Source organism: Phoenix dactylifera, unplaced genomic scaffold, assembly GCF_009389715.1.
Source record: "Phoenix dactylifera cultivar Barhee BC4 unplaced genomic scaffold, palm_55x_up_171113_PBpolish2nd_filt_p 000165F, whole genome shotgun sequence".
NCBI classification, from domain to species: Eukaryota; Viridiplantae; Streptophyta; class Magnoliopsida; order Arecales; family Arecaceae; genus Phoenix; species Phoenix dactylifera.
The window spans coordinates 28951-51922 of NW_024067707.1; the positions used below are offsets into that span (position 1 = coordinate 28951).

General features: G+C 37.9%; 2 protein-coding genes across 4 annotated transcripts; one reads left to right on the forward strand and one right to left on the reverse strand.

The window, feature by feature from the left end:
* Positions 1-843: 843 nt before the first annotated feature.
* On the forward strand, positions 844-2842 carry LOC103699576 (binding partner of ACD11 1-like). Of its 3 annotated transcripts, none has more exons than XR_005507406.1 (2): positions 844-935; positions 1219-1350. XR_005507406.1 is itself a non-coding variant. In XM_039117041.1 (2 exons), exons 1-2 carry the CDS (start codon positions 867-869, stop codon positions 2728-2730), a joined length of 333 nt encoding a protein of 110 aa, XP_038972969.1. In that variant the 5' UTR covers positions 850-866; the 3' UTR covers positions 2731-2842. The 3 variants fall into 3 exon arrangements, 2 of the variants coding, with proteins under 2 accessions (XP_038972969.1, XP_038972970.1); XM_039117041.1 differs by lacking the exon at positions 1219-1350 and adding an exon at positions 2467-2842 and having other exon boundaries at positions 850-935; XM_039117042.1 differs by lacking the exon at positions 1219-1350 and adding an exon at positions 2470-2842 and having other exon boundaries at positions 850-935.
* Positions 2843-9349: 6507 nt separating this feature from the next.
* LOC120103813 (probable protein S-acyltransferase 12) lies at positions 9350-20443 on the reverse strand. The gene is made up of 7 exons (XM_039117044.1): positions 20009-20443; positions 16791-17043; positions 12105-12196; positions 10345-10471; positions 10175-10260; positions 9897-9962; positions 9350-9809 (listed from the first exon to the last, which is right to left on the reverse strand). The coding sequence occupies exons 1-7, from the start codon at positions 20213-20215 to the stop codon at positions 9693-9695; spliced, it is 948 nt and encodes a 315-aa protein (XP_038972972.1). The 5' UTR covers positions 20216-20443; the 3' UTR covers positions 9350-9692.
* Between the last annotated feature and the right edge of the window lie 2529 nt (positions 20444-22972).

Sequence of the window (22972 nt, forward strand, 5' to 3'; positions counted from 1 at the left end):
GTACCCGTGCTTGTCCCTTTGTTACTATTTTTATATTTTTTTCTGGGTGATTTCGGTGTCTGGTTCATATAAAATGGTGGAACGTAAGCTTAATTTATTAGGGTTTTTTTTTCTTGTGATGCGATTTGTGGATATACAGCAGAGATTTGGATGATTCTGTGGTTTTTGATGTAATGGGGTAATTTTTTGGTTGAAGAAAAAGGTCTCCGCCGCTTCCAGGAGGCTGCAATTTGTGGATATACAGCAGAGATTTTTGTTTAGCGCTATAGTTCATACTTCTAGGGTTTTCCGCCCTCATGATTTGTTCTTTATTTGTTTGTTTTTCTTTTGATTTTGTGCACAGGTGTTGATTCCGATACCAAAACCTACTGGTTTCATTGGTGCCGATCCTTACAAGATGTAAGTCTAATTGAATTTTCGTGTTTTTCTTAATTTGTCTAACATGTCATTTGAATATGCTTCTCTTTAGTCAATTTACTGTATCTGTGTAAGAATTGATGGCTGTATAATTTTCTCTCTTTATAATTGATTCTAAACATTTCATTGCTTTGTTGGAAAAATAATCTCAGCACAAGATAGATAAGCCCTGAATCATGTAAAACATATATCTAACAGCATCATGTACATCAATGAAACTTAATTTCTTTTTCTTCCAGATAGGCTACATTTGGGTATTTAAAGTTATTTACATAGGAGCTAGACTCTCTTCTATGAAATAAAATATATTGATTCTGCTGATTCATTTAGCTATAAATTTCCCTCACAGGCAAATTCAATCTTTGTTATTGATCTTCTTACTGGTATACAGATATACTCATTTTAATTTAATTTTTAGATCTTCCAAAAGTTTGCTAAATTATATAACAATGCCTTTGAGAAAATCAAGATCGAGTGCTGTTGAGAAAGCCTTGTCTCCTGAAGAACAGCAAGCAAAGGTAAACATACTCATTTTAACCAACTAAATGCTTCTATTTATGCCTCTTAAGTTTTATGCATGACATCTTCATTCCGAATTTTGGTTATCACTTGAAGCATCTTATAGTGTTCACTTGAAAAGCATCTTATAGTTTTCACTTGAAGAGCATCTTAAGCTCCTTCCTTTTTCTGAGAAAGCATGTTAAGATCTTTATGGAATATTATGTCTCACAACATTGTTAAGGGGTTCCTGTTGTATCATGCTTATCATATATAGGTAATGCTGATGCCTTTTCCAAGCAGATAAATGAAGTTCGAAGGATGATTGGTCCATTGTCGGAAGCACTGCCAGACTTCTGTTCAGATGCTTCAATATCAAGGTACCTTCGGTCAAGAAACTGGAATGCAGAAAAGGCAAGTAAAATGCTGAAAGAGACTGTGTAATGGAGATTGAAATACAAGCCAGAAGCCATTCTCTGGGTATGGGTAGAGTTCTTTATGTTCTTCAAGTTGGTCACTGACCAATCAAATTATTTCTGAATTTTAACTCCTCACAAATCTAAGAAGAGGCTAGATTTATTAAAACATTAAATCAAAAAGACACAATGACCATTTGCCCACATTTGGCAAGAGCGAAACAAAAATTGACAGAACGCAAAGATTAAGTGATCTACCTCCTTCATTTAGTTTATTAATGTGCCATCATTCAACTGTAAGAAGGAAGAATCTGCATCAAATTTTTATATCTCCAAAGCCCTTATTTTGAAAGAAAGTGCAGATAAGTTGCTATTTATCAACTGCATAGAATTTTTAGAGCCACTCATTCTTGATATTTTGGTAAAGCCTACATGATTACAAGTTTGTTTATAGCTTTCTGTTTCCTGATGTAATTTCTTGTTGACTACTAGGAAGATGTTGCCCATGGAGCTGCTACTGGAAAGATTTACCGGGCCGATTACTTTGACAAATATGGAAGATCTGTTCTTGTTATGAGGCCTGGATTTCAGGTGGGAGGGAAATATAAGAGAAAATTGTGAATATTTAATAGATTTCTTCATCATCTGACTCTTAGGTTTCTGCATGACGTGAAAGCCATATTGTGACTTTTTGCTTTTAATTTTGTATACGTGGTGGTTTTCTCCTTGAAAAAAGAATGAATGAAAAAACAAAGCCGTGTGGGCCACGTTCATTAGCGTTTCATCGTTCGAGTGTTACTTTATAATTGTACCAGTAGGTTGTGGTGATAATTTTCAAAAACAAAAGTTCTGAACTAGTGGACCAAAATTTTTCCTATGTCTTTCATTTTTGGGATTATAGGTCTTGCTCGCATGTTATGTTTCAACAAGAAGGAACATGTCAGAGATAACGACCTTTTATATATTACTGTCTTAGGGATTGGGAACCATTTAGTGAGATTATCAGGCTTGTAATTGTTGGTTCTTTTGTTTTGTTTTGTTTTTCCAGTTCCAGTTTTGTAATTTCAACCTACTTATATTAATTCAAAAGGTTTCACTGTTTTTGTCTTCCCATCTTTTTTTTCTGGTGCTGCAGAAGGAAGGGAAGCTCTCGTCAACTGAGTCTGCAGTGAGGAAGGCAGAGGATGTGGTGAGCAGCATGCTGGCCAAGGGTTTTGTCCTGAGCAAGGATGCCCTCAAGAGAGCCAGGTCCTTTGACGAACGGTACCATTTTATGTCCGGCGCCTCAGCTATGGCTTTAGTCCCCTGGAGGATCTCACTGGAATTATTGGGCAATCATCATCCTCTTCTACCTCTACAAGTCAAGCTCCAGAGCTGTACTCGCGTGAAGACTTTCTAGGTATTTTTGAGCACTAAAAGAAAAAATGGCAAGAGGAGGTTCTTCAAAAGATGAGAGAAGAGATTGGCTTTGGACCATGGCATGCAGAACGGGGGATAATGGTGATTCTGGTTCTGCTGATCATGCTTCATTATAATTGCTTTTGCCTTGATGATAGGTCTTTGCATTTCTAGGAGGAATGAAATCTCTGTTATAACATACTTTTTGTACTTTAATTTTGATGGATTTGAGACATGTTGATGCCTATTTTGAATGACATGTTAAAAAACTTTTGCGTAATGTTGAATGCCTTTGCTATTAATGATATTATTATTATTATGAGCCAATCAATGTACCAAATGTACCAGATTATTGGAATGTGATCAGTGACTAAATTTGGTTACTGAATTGTTTACCAAGTATTGTGACGAGCAGCCATAAATTTAGTGACAGAATTTTGGTTACTAAAAATTGATTCTGCTCAGTGAGTTGTAACAAATTAGTGACGGTAACCTTGTCACTAGATTAGTGACGGAATTAATAACAAATTTAGTGACAAAATTTGTGACCATGTATGTGACGACTAAATTTGTCACTGAAGGTTGTGATAGATCAGTGACCAAATTTGTGATCGAATTCTGTGACAAAATCAGTGACCAAGTTACCTTCGTCACTAACTTAATGACTGGTTAGTGACAGGAAATACATAATTTCTTAAATATTTAATTTTTGAATTTGTAATGGTTTAGTGACGGTGATTCTGTCATGGAGTTTAGTGACGGGAATCGCCGCCGTCACTGAGAATTTAGTGACGCGTGTTTTTGTAACCAGTTCAGTGACGGGAGCTTCGGTCACAAATTCCGTATTAGTGACCGGAAACATGGTATAGTGACGGAAATTTCCGTCACTATATGCGTGTTTTCTGGTAGTGTAAACTAGGTAGCTCTTCATGTCCCGGCTGGCTGCGGGATAGAAAGCTGATAGTTTTTCTGAAGTAAGTAGCTCTTCAAGCCGGGGTTGGGTGTGGGGTATTTGTATTCATGAAACGAGAATGAAGTATAGTTTGGTCGGAAATTGGTAGTGATAACTGAAAAGGTGAAAAGCGAGAACGAAAAATAAGAGAGAGAGAAGGAAAAAACAAAAAGGGCTCAAGGATCTCCCTTACCTATTGTTGGGTTAAAATTTTTTACGTCTCCTAGTAGTAAATTTAAGCCAAGATAAATGAAGGAATAAATGGCATTAATGAGGCTAATCTTATCCTATCAAAAAGTAAAGTTGTTTGGTAGGATTATGGGATAACCACTCCTATTCCGGGACTCACAAGTCGCAACCTACCTTTTTTCTTTCCTTCTTGTTTTTGTTTTGTTTTGTTTTGTTTTTTTTATCTTTTTTATTTATTTTCCAAAGGGGAAGGTGAGCGACTTGCATAACCTCATATTTCATTTAATCTGGGGTTAGACTGGGGCAGGTCATTTTTCTAGGCCGGTGGTGTTATATTTGGTTGAGGCCTTCCAAGTTGACCACAACAATTGATTACCTAATATTGAGCTCATTTTCGAAAACCATGATACTATTGATGCAAGAGCATAAATATGCTGTTGAAAGACTAGGGTTTCTAAAAAAAAAAAAATTCACAAGGTGTGAGCTGCCGTTGTATCCAAAAAAAAAAAAAAACTAGGGTTCCTAAGTCAAAAAAAAAGCAAGAGACAGCAAAGAATAAAAGGAACGCTCATCGAAATTTAATAGGTTTATGAATTTCAAGGCTTCCTAGTATCTGAGCTTTGAACAAGTTGTCACCATGGTGCAAAATCTCCATCTTTATTCACCCCCACCCCCATCAAATTGTAGGCTATATAGCACACCAAGAATATCGTATTTTACAATACCAAATTGCTTCCTAAAGTTATCTATCCATTTTATTGTCAAACTTAATTGCATGCTTGTAATGATATCACTCTATTGGAATACAGTAAATCAAATAATTTATTATTTTACATATTTGTCTTCTAAGTTTATGGGTATCTTAAAAAATTTCTTAAATCATCTCTCAAAGGGTGGAAGTGAACATATTTGATCTCTGTCACTACGCCTGCCAGAACTCAGCTCTATGCTGACTATATATTACCATATACGATTTGATCCTTGTAACCTTCCCGATCTCTGCAACCTTTCTTTTTTTCTTAACCCAGTTGGCGGAGCTTTCTTTCTCCTTTTCTCATAAAAAAAGGGGGGAAAAAAATAACCATATTACTAATATCAAATTATCACTTTCGTCGCTTGATCCATGCATCCTAAAGGAAAGAAACCTAATCGTCGGACAATTTACTTCATCATTCCATGCTATCAAACAAACTGGCTCTGAAAATTAAGCTCCATAGCATAAGAAATTATTTGAAATTTGTGTAAGCGCGATGCTAAGTGATTCCTCAACCAGTAATTCTTTGATTATATTATCAATAATCATCAAACAATGCGAGAATAGACATCATAAGCTAATTTTCCATTAGCTAAATTACCACTCATGCAATCTTCGACAAGGCCTCCGATCACACTCTTCTTCCCGAGCGTAAGAAGCGTATCAGCTCAGACCGTCGCAGCGAAGTCGGCGAACCACACCACGACGGGGGTGCTGCACAAAAGGAGGCCCGCCGGGACCATCCACAGCTGCTCGTTGTTGGGGTGATACACGAGAGCCCACCGCGCCAGCAGCGCGCCTCCGAGGGTGCTGATGACGAGGAGACACGTACGAGACAACGCCGACATCTTCCCCCCGGGGGTGGGGGTTTTCTCCTGCTCCATCTCCTTTCCTCCATGGAGATGGAGGAGATTCTTATAATTTTTTTATCTAATGTGAGGTTCCCTAGTTTCTCATCTATGCATGGTCTATGAAGGCGGCAGAGGTGAGGTTGAGCAGGAGCCTGCACCCGAAGGTTCACTTGATTACCTAATGACCGAAGACTAAATCTATTATCGTAGCTAGAATGGCGTACGTAGTATACAGAATGACATGCTAACGCAGGAGATCACGTTAGCTGCTGCTTTATTTCTACGCTTCAACATTCAAACAAAAAAGAAGCTAATTTATTAGCGAGATGTTTAGATGTTTCAGCCGTATGGGTCGTGGCTTGGAGATTTGTCTCTCCATCAAGAAAGGTGGGAAATTAAAAAAAAAGACTTGTCGGTCCAATGACATTAGGAGGTAAGGATTCGAGAACAAATAGGCTGACTGTTTGTTTGTTCGTTTCTTCAAATGATGTCTTTAATTATACTTTGGCAACTGTTTTTAGTGCCATGGAAGGACTTGGCATGTTAGACCCGTCGGTTGGGATAATGTGGTGCAAGGTTTCTGACTAAATGTCAGATATAAGAGGTCAGGACTTCAGGAGTGCAGGTGGCTGTGATGCTCGTAATTAAGGGGCGCTTTTTTGGCGGAGGATTCCCAGGAAAAGGCCAAAGGTGGCATGCGGAGAGCTAAGATGGGGAGTCCAAGTAGAAAAATGGAGCACGCCTGAGGCTTACATGGCCGGGTTTGAGGGGTTTTGACCCGATGGATTGATGGGGTTAGATCTAGAGGATGCGCATGCATCTATTCCCATGTCGCCCTGTTTATTTGGAAGGTGACATGGAGGTGTCTGCCAATCAGGAGCATGCTGGCTAGAAGAGGAGTAAGGGTCTCTTCAGTTTGCGAGGTATACTCTGATGTGGAGGAGTCTATCGGGTCTGGCTTTTGCCTTGGTTGATGGTGCGGCTTTCATTAACACTTCGGGCTTTTTCAGTACGGGGTCATGTTTTCTTAAGATGCCCGTGGGCGGCTCGGATCTAAAGGTGCACTATGGCCTCTTCCTATACATGGCAGGGTATGTCATTGACTGAACATTTTTTTTCGACTTTTTGAAGGAATCCTCACGGAGGCCCGACACTATGGAGCGGAGGATCAGATGTGCTTACCTGACCTATCACATATGGTTAGATAAGAACATCCAAATCTTCGAGGATAGAAGGGTGCACCCAAGGATAGTGGTGGACAGAATATTACTTCATACTATTGAGATCATCAGTATCGCCATAGTGGCTTCTCTTGGGACGGTTAGGAACATTAGGATTCTCACTCAACTTATGCAGCGATCAGGATTGCCTTCGTCTCCTAGGAGCCCCCACCCCTTGGTTTTCTTAAAATAAATTTTGACATTAGTGCTTCTAAGGGGGGCGATAGCAGGGGAGTAGGCTTTGTTATTAAAGACCACAATGCTAGACTTCTGATGGCAGGGGGCCGACGTATCTTCGACGTTACTATCATTAAAGCAAAGCTGAGAGTTGCATGAAGGGGAATCATCTATGCGAGGCTTGTTCTAGGTGTAGACTGTATTCATCTAGAAGGAGACTCAGCTACAGTGATCAAGTGGATTCAAAGCCGGCACAGCGATGTTAGTGGGCAGTCGCTGCTCCACGACATATACAGGCTATCGAAAGGGTGTGACTCCTTCCAAGCCACCCACGTCTATCGGAAGGTGAACAATACTGTTGACTGGGCCGCCTCCTTTGTAGCTCATCATTCTGAAGGGTTTCTTTGGAAGAATCAAGCGTTTGTTCCTTTCTTTCTTCGTCATTTCTCTTTTCTGATTTTGTTAGCTGCACGCATGTACGTTTAGTGTAAAACGCTATTGTATCAAAAAAAAAAAAAAAAAAGGAATCATATGCAGGGCCGAGCAGTGGCCCAAAAACTTTGAACAGAGAATCTTGGTCACTGGAGGGAGAACACAAGGCTGCATTTATTTGGAGATAAGATATAGGACTTGGAGCTAGAGTTCATGGCAACCAATCTTCACTCTTGCATTTAAAATAAAATAAAAATATTCATGATATTAGTCATTAATTGGAAGATAAAAGACTTCAATTTAGGAAAGAAAAAAGAATCCGAACATTTATGATCGTTCTGCCACTAGAAAAAGAGGGCTGGTATCAGATTCATGTTAGATCTCTCTTATCTCAAAGAAAAAGGGAGAGACCCATCCATTCTAAGATTACCCAAGTTCAAAATTTTCAGATTTACATCATCCAAAACTCAACCTTTGATTTTCTTTCCTCTCTTTTGTTCGGTAAAGATATTAGGTTATAAAAGGAGCAGCAGCATCTGAACCATTTTGTGATGCAACTTCAGAAGTGGATCTATGTTTGTAATATCATCGACTCACGCATTCACATTTTCTGTACACATCTAAATGGGATCATATCCATTAACTCATCAAATTCCGTAATAATGAATTATTCGTTGTAGATATAATTAGTGAGCTTATAATATATTGAACTCTCACAACTGTTAATATTCTTCCCACCATGATCATTAATTGTTAGAGAGCTCCTGCAACTTCCCTAAAAGTGGGCGAGTTACTGTTTTGTAATCAAGTCATCCTTCTATGTTCCAGCTTGTTTTCAGATGATTGGTTCCATATATGTGCAGACACAAACATCAATTTATCTCATTTTCATTGCACATATTTAAACAATGGAAGGTTAGAGGTCAAGAAAGAGGAATCAAATATTGGAAGACCAAATGGAAACCAACTAAAGATCTCAAACCAGAGAGCATGGATTGCAACTTTCTCCTGCCTTCTCGTGCCTCTGCTTCCATCGACTCCCTTATTCAGTGTAAAGGACATGGATGCGAACCCAAGGACAACTAAATTGTCTGAAGAAGAGACACGGGAGACTGCAGTCCTGCTCTTCCCAGTAGCAGACTGCAAGAGTGGGGCTACTCTCTAAAGCTGAATACGGAGGTCATGCGCGTCTCGCTATGAGCAATAGCTTGTTCTTTTGTCCAATGCGCATTATTAAGCTTGCCGACGGTTTATCCTAATCTCTTTATCATAGGATTTTGATTCATCACCATGGGTATATTTAAAGCATTTGATCTGGTAATTTGATGGTTTACTTATTATATCATGACCGGATTATGTAATGATTTCCACGAGGCATGCATTCTAATTCTAATGCTAACACTGTATAAAAGCAGCTAATTTTTCTAACTTTTTAATTTCTATAATGGCCCAAGTTAGATCTTTTTTTCCCCTCAGAGATTTAAACCATGCTCAACTTCTACAAGAAAGAGGAAAACTCTCCTTTTTTAACTTGCAAAGTCCAAATTTATAACATAATATACAACTCCAACTAAACAAATCTTAAACAATTTCCTAAAAAAGATATATTTCAACAAATGCATGCAATTTTTTTTTTTTTTATGACAACTATCTAACCCCAGCAATCTAGTTCAGAATCACAAACCCAAATTGAGGAAGGTAAACCAGGTTTTTGGCACATTAATGCATGGGATTCAGGTGTCAGTTGAGGGTCAAGATGCGAACTTTGCCCCTGGCAGTTCCGTAAAGAACCTCGCTTTGCAGCCGTTCCATGGACCTTGTGGGGGACAAATAGCACTTATTCTTTTTAACTTCATGCATAATGTAGAATCTCATGGAGCAATAGAATCCAAGAAAGCAGCGAGTTACCTTCCAACCAATCACTAATCATCTGACGACCACAGAAGCCAATTCTTGTCTTTTTTGAAACAAGTCTGCAACAGTTAAGCAATCAAGGATTTCACAGTTTACAAAATCAAACAAGTCTTTTCGACATTTTTTTTTTGATAGGAGCTGAACACTTCTTTTATTTATGAGCAACTTAAGATAGATAAATGACAACCTCAGTCCAAGATGATAAAGAAATCCTAGAATGAATTTCTTTGTGAAAATAGACGAGGTTAATCGTTCTTTCACTTGTTACTGCATATTGTTTTCTTAGCACGCAGAAGACTCACAGGAGAACCAACATTTACAATTTACCAGTCATCCGAACAGATGATCTTATCAAAACAAAATTGAGAAAATTAATACACGAGATGAAAACTATACATAAACTAATTAGCCACACAATGAATAGCTCGTTAATGACCAGTTCAGGCACGGAAGCAATGTTAGATCTACCATTCTTTACGTTTCAACATCTGAACGGGTTGGGAAATCTAGGCCTTGAAGTGCAGGCATCTTTTCTAAATCCTCTTGTGAGTACAATGGCAGAAACCAGAGCAATTTTTTAGTGCCAAAAACCTATAATAACATAATAATATCAGAAGGGAAAATAAGAAGCAAACAGAATTTCTGGAAATAATAAACGTCCTAGACAAATGGTATCACCTGTTCGAAATTTCTCCTCTTTCCTAAGTCATATTTCCATACAGCTCCTTTCTTCTTCTCGTGAACCTAATATGGGTAGCACAATCATACAGGCAAATTGACCCTTATACAATGGTTATATGTAAGTATATAAACATATGAATTTTTTTTTTCAGGAGAACAACAAGAATACTACGAACCTGGTACACACTATAGCCTTATGTTGTATAACGAACATAAAAATATGATATGACAAATAGAAAAAAATATATATGTAATTTAAAATTGTTCTATATTACCTCTATTGTCGTGGTATTGCTCAAAACAAGAGATGTGTGCATGATCACAAAACAGAGAAGGCTCAGTGCAAAAGCTAGATTCAGAACTGCATCAAAGAACAACCTGTCAGAACTGCCTCACTGCAGAATTATTATAGATATAGTGATAAATGTTTGTGACAAAAGCTTACCAAAAGCAAGAAATGTAACAGCAAGCTTGCCAGGGGAGCTATTATGGTTCCTTGCATCACCAAAGAACTTGACAAAACGTGGAAGTAATGCAACAGCATCTAAAACCGTCTCAAGGAAAGTATAGAGCTAAGCAACAAAAACAAAAAAGTAGTTAAACTGTTAGACCTAATGCAATATCGAAAAACAAAGAAAGCATTGAAACCATTTCCATAGCAACAGACTATGTAATTAGTAACAGTATAGTTAGAGACTTATAATGCTTAGCTTTGGTTCAGTCTTTTACAATCTTCTTGGCATGCTGGCTGAAGTGAATTATGGCATCACGAGAAAAGTAGCAAATAAAGATACCCTTACTGAAGTTCACAATACAATGATCTAGCATGGCTTGCTTAATAGCTAGCACCTCGAGCTTTGCCTTTTTGATGGTTAGCACCAGCTAGCATGATGTAACTATTTTTTTCCACACCCATGACGAGGATTGTTAATAAATGTCCTTCTGGTTGGTAAATTTCGGACATAAAAACTTGTCTAAAATGAAAAAGTTAACAGAAGCTTGCATTCATTTGTTTTATCCTTTATTGAGAGAAGGAAATCCAAAAAATGTCCGATAAGCACATTTCATCCGTCTGGCTCGTCTCAACTAATTCCAACTTTTGTTAGTTCCTTAATCCCTTAAGAAACAAAAGAAGCCAGTTTTAAATGCAGTAATCCCTTAAGAAACGAGGAGCAATAGATCTATATACACAATTTACAGTTTATCATCGCGCTCATCTCCAGTAGCTATACATAGTAAGGATGCAGGTAAGACATCCAATACACAACTTTATATATCTGAATTTTCTAGTATCCTCAAACCAATAACAGTTCATATGCTGACTAGATAATAGAAAAAGCACTAATAATCATGAACCTTCTTGGTGAAGTCTGCCACCTTCTATGGAGCCCCAGGAGCAGGGGCAACCTACAAGAATGAAAAAGAAAATTGCTGTGTGCTATTCAGAAATTTCAGGAAGCAATAATGCCCTCTTGGGATGACATAGTCCTGAGTTTCCATAATGTAGTTGTGGCAAAAGAAAATGAGTTATTTGCTGTCCTTCATTTCAAAACATGTATTTTCAACAGAAACATGCAATAACATAACATTGGCACTTGATAATGATATATCTATGACAAGAATGGTAAAAAAACATACAGGAAACAAGTGTATACAATACCTGTCAGTGACAGATGTAACAGAAGATTTAGGAGAAAATATACTGAAAAATAGATACCAATAGACTGAAACAGCGGATGGAGAAACATGTAAAAATGTTTTGTAGGCTCAAAATAAGATTGCAGTAGTAAATATTAATCTACCTATGCTAAACTCTCACTTATTTCATCCAATTTTGTACATGTGCAACATTCTTTCAAGAACAATCTTGTACCTTGGTTGTTCTGGTCAGCTGTTCCAAGCTGACAGCTTTTTTAGTGAAAAATCTCTATTCATATTCAGCAAAATTTGGATTGGTTTATTAAACAAAAGATACCACCTACTTGCGCAGACAGTTGGCCAAGGGTGCCAAAGTGTCCAGGTATCTTCAAGTGCCCGACACTTGAACCTACAAAACTCCTGACACATGGACACGGATAATAGAAACAGTATTGGTTTAGGCAATCAAAAGATGCAAGCTCCATATCTCAACTACAACTTCTCAACCAGAGTCTTACGAACAAATTAAATTGATAGGCATTTCACATCAAAGAATTCTGAGCATACCAGAAAAAGAAGAAAACATTTATAGTTGCGTGCTCCAACACAGTTGACAACCCATACACAATGATGATCCATCTTCAGGACGCATCTTTGACCTACAAAAGTCAAGCATATCAGATGAAATTTGAACCAAAAACTAGAGTAGCTTACACCTAAGCCATTGAACAATAGGTACCAACTTAATACTGTAATAGATTACATAGCCAAAAAACACAATGTTGAAGGCAAATCTACACCTTCCAAAGAATAAATTATTGTACTATTAGCTTCATAATTTGTTATGACAGACTGGGCCAACTTATTCCATGCAGCACATGCATGCCAGGGGTTGGCTGATACGACACTGGAGGTTGCCCAGCCATTTTAATAGCCAGTTTCATTCTGCCCATAACAGCCCGCACCAAGCCATGCCAGTTTGATATGCTCAGCAAGGACAAGTAAGAACTCGCACCAAGCCAAAAGTAATCTAAAACCTCTTTTTTTTCTCTCTCTCTAATTCCAACAAAAATTACGAAGGTGGAGTTATTTGATACAGAATTTTATAATACTAAATTGAGGGGAGACACGTTAACATAACATAATTTTTATGTTCATACAGCACTAATAGTCTAATACAGAATGAAGGAATACAAAGATTTGTATTAAATAGTATGATGTGATTGTTTCCAGGTTCTCTTTTGATAATATCCAATGCTAATTTAAATAGAATTGTTTTACTTCATTCTAAATCAGGTGTATATCAGTAGTGTTGTATCGTGATATCTCAGTATTTCATGATATAATAAATTAATTTCTAAGAATGATTTCTCTGTTTTTCATAACATTATGTGTTTTAGCAATGATTGTTGCATATTCTAATATGCTACACAATATTAGGGCGTAATATTGTGCCATATCACCGTACATAACACAGTGCATAGCAACCAACATGGACACGTCTTAATTTTTGATTGGGGTCCTTTTTTTTTGGAACAAGTAACACCTAAAGCTGAGTCTGGTTCGGAACAGAACTGGGTTAAGACACTCTCATCAAAATGGAAACGACAGTGGATGCCAATTGCCCCTTCTGCAGTACCCATAAGGAATTTACCATCACCTGTTTCTTAGACACAGTGCTATGAGGAGAATATGGGACCAGGTTTTACAAGCACTGAACATCAATGGTTCCCCATCTATATGCCCGCTCTGTGGTCAACTTGGTTTCAAAGGAATACTCAATAGCTAATTAGACAAGCTTGGGATCACCTGAAAATTCCAATTTACTGGGCAATTTGGAAAGAAAGGAACCATCTTGTCTTCCTAAAGAAATCCAACCCAGTTTCATCTATACTGAAATACCGTACTCATCTGTTTATTGACCGGTTGCTTTCAAACCACAGAACCTATAATAGTTGTCAATGTATTTCCAGACTTCCACATGATATCAGACTGTAGACTCTTTTGGTTTATTAGTTGAATAAATTTGGGTGGGTTCCCACTCCCTTTTAATCAAAAAAAAAAAAAAGAATTGGGTTGAGATGGAATAAAGCCTGTCTAACCCGCCTACTCTTAACTATTTTTGTCAAACACCTTTTAGCAACCAACTTTATTTCATGGGGCAATTAGATAAAATGGCATTTTATAAACTAAAGAGCATTACTTTTTTCCTTCTAGCTTGGAGTAAATTATTTCACACTACAGGGTGATGTAGTTAAGTCTGGATTCAAGCGGGGGTTAAGAATATTTTGACTCGTTTGTTCCGAGATTACTGCCTAAGAGTCTTAAAAACATGTTCAGAATAGTTCACTAACAAAAAAAAGGGCCCAAAACATGTGCATCCCCCCATGTCCATCTGTGCAAGTGAAATTGTTCACTTGCTTTATAGCATGCTTTTGTGAGCCAAGCACTATCACAGGCATGCATCAGCATGCAGCACTTTAACCTTCAATTTTAACAGATATTCTAGAGATCCTTACCAAGAGATGATAAAGAAACAAAAACAGAAGGAACTCGCCATGTTAAGGAGTCAAGATTTTTCTCATTTAAATCTAACAACTATAGGCTTCTCCATGGCATGCATCAATCATGGGTTTTCTATGATTCTATGTTTATGTTCTGACATTTGTTGTGAATTTTTAACTATCATACATATCTGGGATCTATTGTCTCCATTTCCCTCTTAAATATCAAATTAATTTCTGCGATATTTACAAGATGTCATATTTTTTAACATTAAGATAGAAGCACAGCACTGTAGCTTTTTCATCTTTACACATTAACGTTGATGTTTTCTTAATTTGCAAAGCATAATCCATTAACCATTAGAAGACCTCTCTTGAGAAAGGTTGCAAAGTACGGTTAAAGAACATCTTGGCATCTAATCCAAGCAATGCCCTGATATGACAGACTTCTAAACGGCCAATAGTGGACAGACAAAATACACAATGTGGTTAAGATCGGGATCAAGTCGTAAATCATAGAAGGAGCTATATCATATTGGATTGTGAATTGGATCATAGACCATAATTCTTTTTATCTCTTTCAAAAATTCCTGAACATAAAAGGACTGTGAAAATTGGAATATGGGTCAACTACAAAGTGCATGAATGGTGAATAAAAATGCATACATACAACTAGTCTAGTTTTCACCAATTTAGGCTCATACATAGTGTTTCCAATGAAACAAAAGTTCTGTTCGGTTTGGTTATTCAGTATGTTTATATACCATCTATCAATTTAAGTATCCTTCAATGTAGAATGCTTTAGAATAAACAAGGATAATATTTTAACATATGACTGTAAAAATATAAAAAGTTGTTAACTTATTCATAACTTTATGAACTCCAATAACCGACTTGTTAATTTTACTATTTGAGTTTTATTAGTGATAAGTAATTTAAGAGTCATATGGTAACAAAGTAGTAGAAAATGGATCAAGACATGATTTAATAATATAAATAACATAATCCAATTGGATCCTGTGATCAAAAGGAATGTATAGTCCATCATATGGATCTAAATCTTGTGATCTTAAATTGATCCTAATCTGAGGATGGGATTCAGATCGTTTCGGGCTATTTTGATTCGGATTGTAAGATCCAGCTCGTGAATCATAAGATTTTAACAACAATGCATACAAGCGACTCTTCCATGTGGTTGGCATAAGATCCATTTCTCTTAGTTTCTTTTGAAAGCAAGTGGACAATACATCTTATATACCATTGCTTTTCACCTTATATTTCTTCAAATGACTTAATGTGTGACAAGGGAAGTACAATATCTCATTTTAGCTCATTTCTTATGGGGTAAGAAGACAAAAGTTTTAGCACCTTCATTCACGGGTTGTCATTTTGATCTGGTAACTGGTAAGAAATCTCTTGAGAGAACAAAGGAAGCAACCTCATCTCCCCTTCCCCAACAAAAAAAACAAAAAGAAAGAACATAAAGATGACTACTTTTTTCTTTCTTTCCAGAATTTCTATTCTCCATATTCTCTCTATTGGCTTTACGCACCCTCCAACCTCATCTTGTGACTAGCATACCCTTTTCTCGCTTCTTTTTATTTATTCCCATTTCCATCTTGTGACTAGCAAAATTGGCTTTACGCACCCTCCAACCACTTCTCCTTCTCTCTTCTTCCTTCATTTCTTTCTTTTTTCTTCTTCCTTCATTTATTTCTTTGTTCTTCTTCCATTCTACTTGCCTCTTTTTGCCACTGAGAGTACAATCCTCCAAATTTTTCCTACTTTCTTGTTTGTTCTCCTCCTTCACCCTCCATTCCAATCCTAAACCCCACTCCCATTAGACTCACCACCAATTTTGCTATGTCTCTTTCTTCTTTCTTCATCTTATCAGAGCTGGAATGCAAGAACGACAGCAGAAAGAGCATTTGTCCTTCTTGTTGGTTGCTCAACTTGAAAAAACTTCCACCTCCTATTTTAAATCTTATCCTACTATCAACTATTTTCATTCCTACAGCCTTAGAGATATTCTACCTTAAAATAGTTTGTTACTATCAAGAAGCCCAGGCCTGCAGTCCAAAAGCCTAGATCTGAAATTTTAAAGCAGATCATTATTTTTCTGATAGACTTCTCTGTTTCTCCCGATTACACAGCCGAACAGCTTTTTTTTTTTTTTTTGGTGGCGGTACAGGACTTATGGTTTAACAAGGCTTCCATTTACATATTTTAATAGAGTAACCTTGAAATCAACATTATGGAGGTAACATAGGTAATATGCTGCCCAAGTTCGACTACATATTAGATGGGCCTAAAATTAATATATGCATTATATCAGATAGGATATTTACGTGGCCCTCAAGCGAAGAATGGGCACAGACATTTTTGAGCAACCACTAAGATGAACTAGTTGGACAAAAAGCAATAATCTATAAGACAAGCATGCAGGTGCATGTGTGCATGCATGTAGACCATGCTCAAGAATGCGCATAAATAGATTGACAGGTAGATAGACATAGATATACATAAATACACAAACACAATTGTTATTCTCGATGTGCGATACTATAAATAAGATAGTTTGAATTGTAAAACAAAAGATAATTTTGATAAGTGCAGTCTCCTACATAGCATGGAAAAGGACCTCTCTTTTTTTATGTTCGAGCAGAAGTTTGGGCCAAGAAATTATGCCAACAAAAATAGATCTATTTGGCAAGCTTCTAACTCAGTCAGCAAGAGTGTCTTGACTTACAAACAGAACAGTGATGGCAACGTGGAGGTTTGCTATTGTGACAGCGACTGCAGTAGCCTATAGTTGGTCTTCTTTCCAACCCCTCTGAACTGGGCCATGCAGAAGCCCTGGTCTCAGGAGCAACATAATCAGATAATGTCACGGAACTTCCAATTTCTAAGTTCTCTTCTTCAAGTGTTGGTCTCCAATTTAGAGGAACAGAACCCGGGTCAACAAAAACTACCATAAAATAACTCCATATTAACAAAGCAAGCTGCAGAAAGAAAGATATCCTTGAAGAATTTCAAAAACATAATTGAATTTAATATAGCCATTGTTTATTTAATAGCAGCAACTAGAAGATGGATATAAGATGACTTGAAGCCAAAACAAATTCCATGCAGAAGCGTTGAAATAACAAAAAGAAAGATATCCTTGAAGAATTTCAAAAACATACTTGAATTTAATATATCCATTGTTTATCTAATAACAGCAAATAGAAGATAGATAAAAGATGACCTGAAGCCAAGAGAGACAAAAAGAATTTCATACTTGATTAGAGATCATTACCAGTAATTAACTTAGGCAAGAACATTCGAGATTGTCTGAGCAAAACACCTAAAGGAGTCATTTGTAGGATAAGTAACCACTGTCCAAAAGCACAAAAAAATTCAAAAACTACAAAGGATACAGAGATGGTCCTCTTTAGTTATTTCCCATCATGAACTCCTAATGTAACATGGAGCATCTCGTGTGTTATTTCTCACATGTTATTTCACATCATGAACTCCCAGTGCAACAAGGTGTATCTCATATGCCTGAGGTAAAGTTTTATCATCCAGGAAGTAGTAAAGGAATGTGCCGATAGAAAAGTATATGGTCAAATGTATATGGAAGTACTGGTATCTAGAAGAGACATATGAAATGGATTAGGATAAGAACACATTTATAACTCCATGGAAATGTTGTCTGTCATGGTTTGCCAAGACACTGACTGGATTGAGAAAACCAGTTCACAAGGCGATATGTCATTAACTGACAATGATGACCTTCTGAGAAGAAACAGGTAAAAGTTTTGCTTAAGGACATGTGGAAGCTCTTTTAAAATATCTACTGATGCAGAAAGGTAGGAAAAAGGGATCGTTAAGATACAAGGGAATCTAAGATACTCAAATGTAAATATAAGTCTCAGCAGAATTTCCTGTTAACTCTGAAATTCAAGGTAATTTGAAGAATAAAGATTAGATACAAGGGAATTTCCTTTAGCAGATGTTTACATGAGGTAAGAATTTAGGCTTTAGACAGAAGCTTCAAAAGGTCATGTCTAAGGTAGATGAACAAACTTCTCTGGCTCTGTGTGTGCACGCATGAGTGCAAGAGAAAGAGTAAGCAAGCCCAACCACCATGTGTGATTTTGAAACATTGCTTCAAGGCAATGTCTTAATTTTCAAACAATTGATTTCCCAACAGTTATCGCCACACATATTATACAAGGCATCATTTGGACAGGGAACCTAGTTGACTAAGGGAAATAAATGCAAGCAGCACAGAAGCAACATGCTAGAATGATAGTTTGAAAGTCCATACCATTGGTCATGACCTACATCAGTAAAAATGTTTACCAACCCAAAATTCATATGTTTGGCAGTTTCTAATCTATTGATCAAATGGGTGAAAAAATAGTTAGCTATCATGGTGTAATTTTAGTAGCCAGAATCTTCTATAGGGTAACATGCATTCTTCAGAATCATCTTGGAATCTCAAACCTGCACATGTTTTTAAGCATTTCCTTACCAAAAAGGTTTCTAAAATATTATATTCCCCTCGCCCTCATCTATCCCAATTCTAGCAACGAAGGGCACAATCTAATATTTTGTTATGACTATAACTTTTGTAAATTATGATAAATAGTGTTCATTTTCAATTTAAATGCCAAATATAGAACATTAATGCAATTGGCAACATCCGTTTTTGCATCAAATTAATACGTAGGAAAGAGCCCATCAAAAACTACAATGTTTTTGGTCTCTAGGCAATTTTAGTGGTGTAGATTAAATCAATAGTGCAGATCTTTAATTTGAATAACCCATCAATAATTTTGAATTGGGAATTCTATGCCAAAGATTTAAGCTCTGGTGTGCAATATGTATATATAAACATTAACCCCATTATTTCAACACCCATTCCTGCCCCATGAACTTGAGGACAACTTGTGGCATGATTAAAAAAAAAGGGAAAAGCTTTGGATGTCAACATGGCTCCGCGGTTGCTCATCGCACTCCTCTAGTATCAATTGTCACAAACTTATGAACTTCTTCATGCTAAATTTTGTGCAGCACTCAATCTAGCATCGCCTTGAAGAGCCAAAACTATACAAGAGCATCGAATGATGCCACTTCTCATTAATTTAATTGGTGCGATCGTTTTAGAAAAATTCACATAAAACCATACAATTCTCCTCACAGCTCAGTGGCAATAGTGTGATAGGGAGCCTAAAATTCAAGAAAGACCTAGATTGCGCTTAAGAAGCCAAGAACTCTAGTTAAGAAACATAAAATCTTTTAGCACAACCTCCCTTAATGCAACTTCCCTCACCATATACTCATGGGTTCAAGTGACTATCTCCTACACTTGGCGAGGTCCAAAAGTTGAAGTTTCAAGCATGCAACAACAGGCTCATACTGCTATGCGAGCCTAATGCAAGGTTTGGCTCAACCCTCAAGCCCGAAGCTGAAGCCCAGGCTTGGCTAACAACAAAATAAGCTAGCACAGCTTGTTGACATCCCTAATAATCAATTTTCAGTAAAGATATCAGCACTCTCTACTCCGTCCACCTTAATTCATCAATCAAAAACTCCAGCTGTAACCGACACATAAGATTACTTATCCCACCAATCTTGGGATTTCACGCTAATCTACCCCACCAACAATGGCACATCCCCTGTCCAATGTACATCAAATTCCATACTGTCGAAGAAGACATACACATTTTACTTTACCAAACTCATTTTGCTAACACTTGTCATCATGATCAGCTAAAATCGTAGGTTAAATTGTTCATGTGCACCAGTCCAAAGCATTCAAAATTGTTCATTAGTGATATTTCCAACCTAAAGTAATTTCTTCGACAGCAGTGTGACGTTGGGGAAAGCAGACAAAGCTAGATCCCGTCACCGTAATTAAATAATTAGAACAGATCATATACAACAAGCGAAGGATGAGCGAGTGACTTCAAGTACCAGGAGATGGAAGACGATGACGATGGCGAGGGCGAGGACGGAGACGAGGCCGCCAACGAAGAGGCGCGGGCCCCAGGCGATGACGATGACGGCGCAGTAGGAGACGGCGATGATGGAGGCGACGAGGAGGATCATGAAGTAGCCGAGGACCTTGAGCCCAGAGCAGAGGCGGAAGGGGTTGGCTCCGCGGCAGCACTCCATGCCCATGGCGGTGGCTTTGGGACCCCCCCTACTAATGTCCACCAGAAGCCCTAGGCCGTACGCCGGTCGCCGCCCTCCGCCGCCTCGCGCCGGGAAAAGCCGCTTCCAGATCCCCGCTGCCAGCTTCTCCGCTAACCGGTTGCCGTGAGTCCGCCGTAAAGAATACTGGGGAGGGGCGGCTGTCGGTCCTTACCGCACCATCTCTCTTTCTTATGCCGTAAACTGAAGTAAACCAATGCGTTTAACTACTCTGCTGTTCCCCAAAATGATTCTCGAGTTGGCACAGATGAAGTCGTTAACTTGTGCCGACTACATGGAGCGCCGCCATTTTGGGCTGACATCCGTAAAATTGGCGAAGCTACCGAAGAAATTTCCCAAATTAACCTCTGAAAGTCTGTAGCTTCCGTAGAGCATATAGATTTTTTTTTCCCAAAAACTGTCCTCTCTCCCTAATTTACAGCGGCGGCTCATACACAACTGATGTGGATACAGCCCATAAGATCAAAAAGAATAAGAGAATATAAAGATGATTGAATCAAGGATAGATTGTCCTAAGTGAAACCTCCGGAGTGCTAAGCTGCTAAGGATGCCATCCAGTCAGCCGCAAAGTTAGTCTCTCTATAGGCATGAGTGGCCTGATGGGAGGAACACTCGTCCAAAAATCGGCGGATGTCATGAATCAATCGCAGCCCGCCAGTGTCATTGCCCAGATCCAGTCGATTACCATGACCGAGTCTCTCTCAAGGATAATGTAATCCGTTCCTAGCACACGTCTTGTGTAGAAGATGCCTTCCCATGCCACTCTGGCCTCCACCCCGTTCACTATCTGCTCAAAGATCCGGCGCCCTCCGACCACCACCAACCGAGCCTTCTGATCTCTGATGACAAATTCTGCACCTCCGCTGCCTCCAACCTCGCTAACACCGTCGTCGAATTTTATCTTGAGAAAGCCAATTAGTGGGGGCTCCCAGGATATAGATATAGTCCTGGGTTTGACAACAACTTTCTCAATATAGTACCCAAAAGTTTTTTTTATATGCAATGCATCTCTTCATGAAAAAAAAAATATTGCAATTTTTCTCTTGTTTGATAAGTATATACCCATTTTATTGGGCTAGTAACATCAGGGATCGAGGCATATGAGGAGATCTGTTATGCTAATTTATGTTGTTTCATGGGTTCAGCCAGGAGGGATTCCCACTTAAGTGAAATGGCCCAATATCATGTTTTGTTTTTCAGAGTTTTATACTAGGATAGGGAGTGTGGCTGACAAAGCAAGAGAGGCAAGTGGTTTTTCATGATTCTTGAGAGGGGATTTGAAAACTTGTAGCCATTAGTCTGATTTTATAGTGAATTTTTACTCGGATCTTCCATGTGGTTTTTCCTCGTTGGATGTCTTTGCATTGAAATCTTGGAATTCTTGTATTGGCTCTTCAGAGTGTTTGCTGATATCCCTCTTTAGATCATCGTCGAGTTTTATTTATTTTTTCTGCATTATTTTTTGTGAAAATACCTCCTATAGATACTTGCAAATTGTTCCCATTGACAAATCATTATGTCCTATTCAGCCTATTTTTTAAAATTGCGTGAGGTGTTTTATTAGTTGTGTATGCTTATAACTACCATTACATATTTTTACTTCTATTTCGATATGCAACACTTTGTCTATAGTCATATGGTTGATATAATTCTGCTGCATAATTTGTGGCTTCCAGTAGAGATAGTGTTTCGGACCTCCAAAAATGCATGGCTATATCTATCGACTTCTATGGAGTGCATAAGACTTATCTAAAATCTCTCTTCATTTCAATAAACATATAAAGTGAGAAAAACTGTCATTCGATCGAACAACTAAATGTACTTGCATTGAAGGAGTGAGCTCAAAATCGACAAATGGTACGAGATGAAATTGACTATTGACTTTCAACTTTTATATGATATAAACTGTAATATATATATAAATAAATAAAATAAGTATAGACTAGCCGTCAACATGTACAATATGAGCAAGTTAAAAGAAAATTAAGAAATAGTGGAAGTTGTTACGCATACTCTTGTTTTAAATTTATGATATTATTTTATTTACAAAATTTATCAAAAGATGTCTCCATACATCCTCCATTGAGTATATATATTAGTACTAGGGTTACTGCTGAGCCTACAACTCGATACTTGACCTGAAGAAGGCCTCAACCCATCAATTAGTAGGTTGGGCAAGGGTCCACATTAAAATTTTAGATCAAACCCGAGTTTGAGATTTTCAGAACCGATGCAACCTGGTCCCAACTAATTACCTAATTTATTTATATACATATACACATACAATATTAGTTTTCTTTACGCCTTTCAATTTCTGCACTCTTAGAATATAAAATTTTAGGGGTAATTAATTACCCCAAAATTGGAGTAATTAATTACCGGTACATTTATTGACCGGTCTCTAATGTTTAATCCATATTGACTGATTGTTTAACAATCAGTCCAGCCATATTTCAATACTTTATTATGAGACGAAAATACCCCCTAAGAATATTAAAATGCCTCTGTCCCTTTTGATCTCCCATTCCCAGAAGAAGAAGAAGAAAAAGGGGCAGCCGCCACCGACCACGGCCCGTCCCCGCCCGAGCTCCCTCCCGCGGCCGCCACCGGCCCCATCTCGCTCCCTCCCGAGCCCTGTCCCGCGGCCCCGCCCCCTCCCGTGCCCCTTCCCCACCTAATCTCTCGTTCTCATAAGCAAAAAGAAAAGAAAAAGGCCTGGCCGTC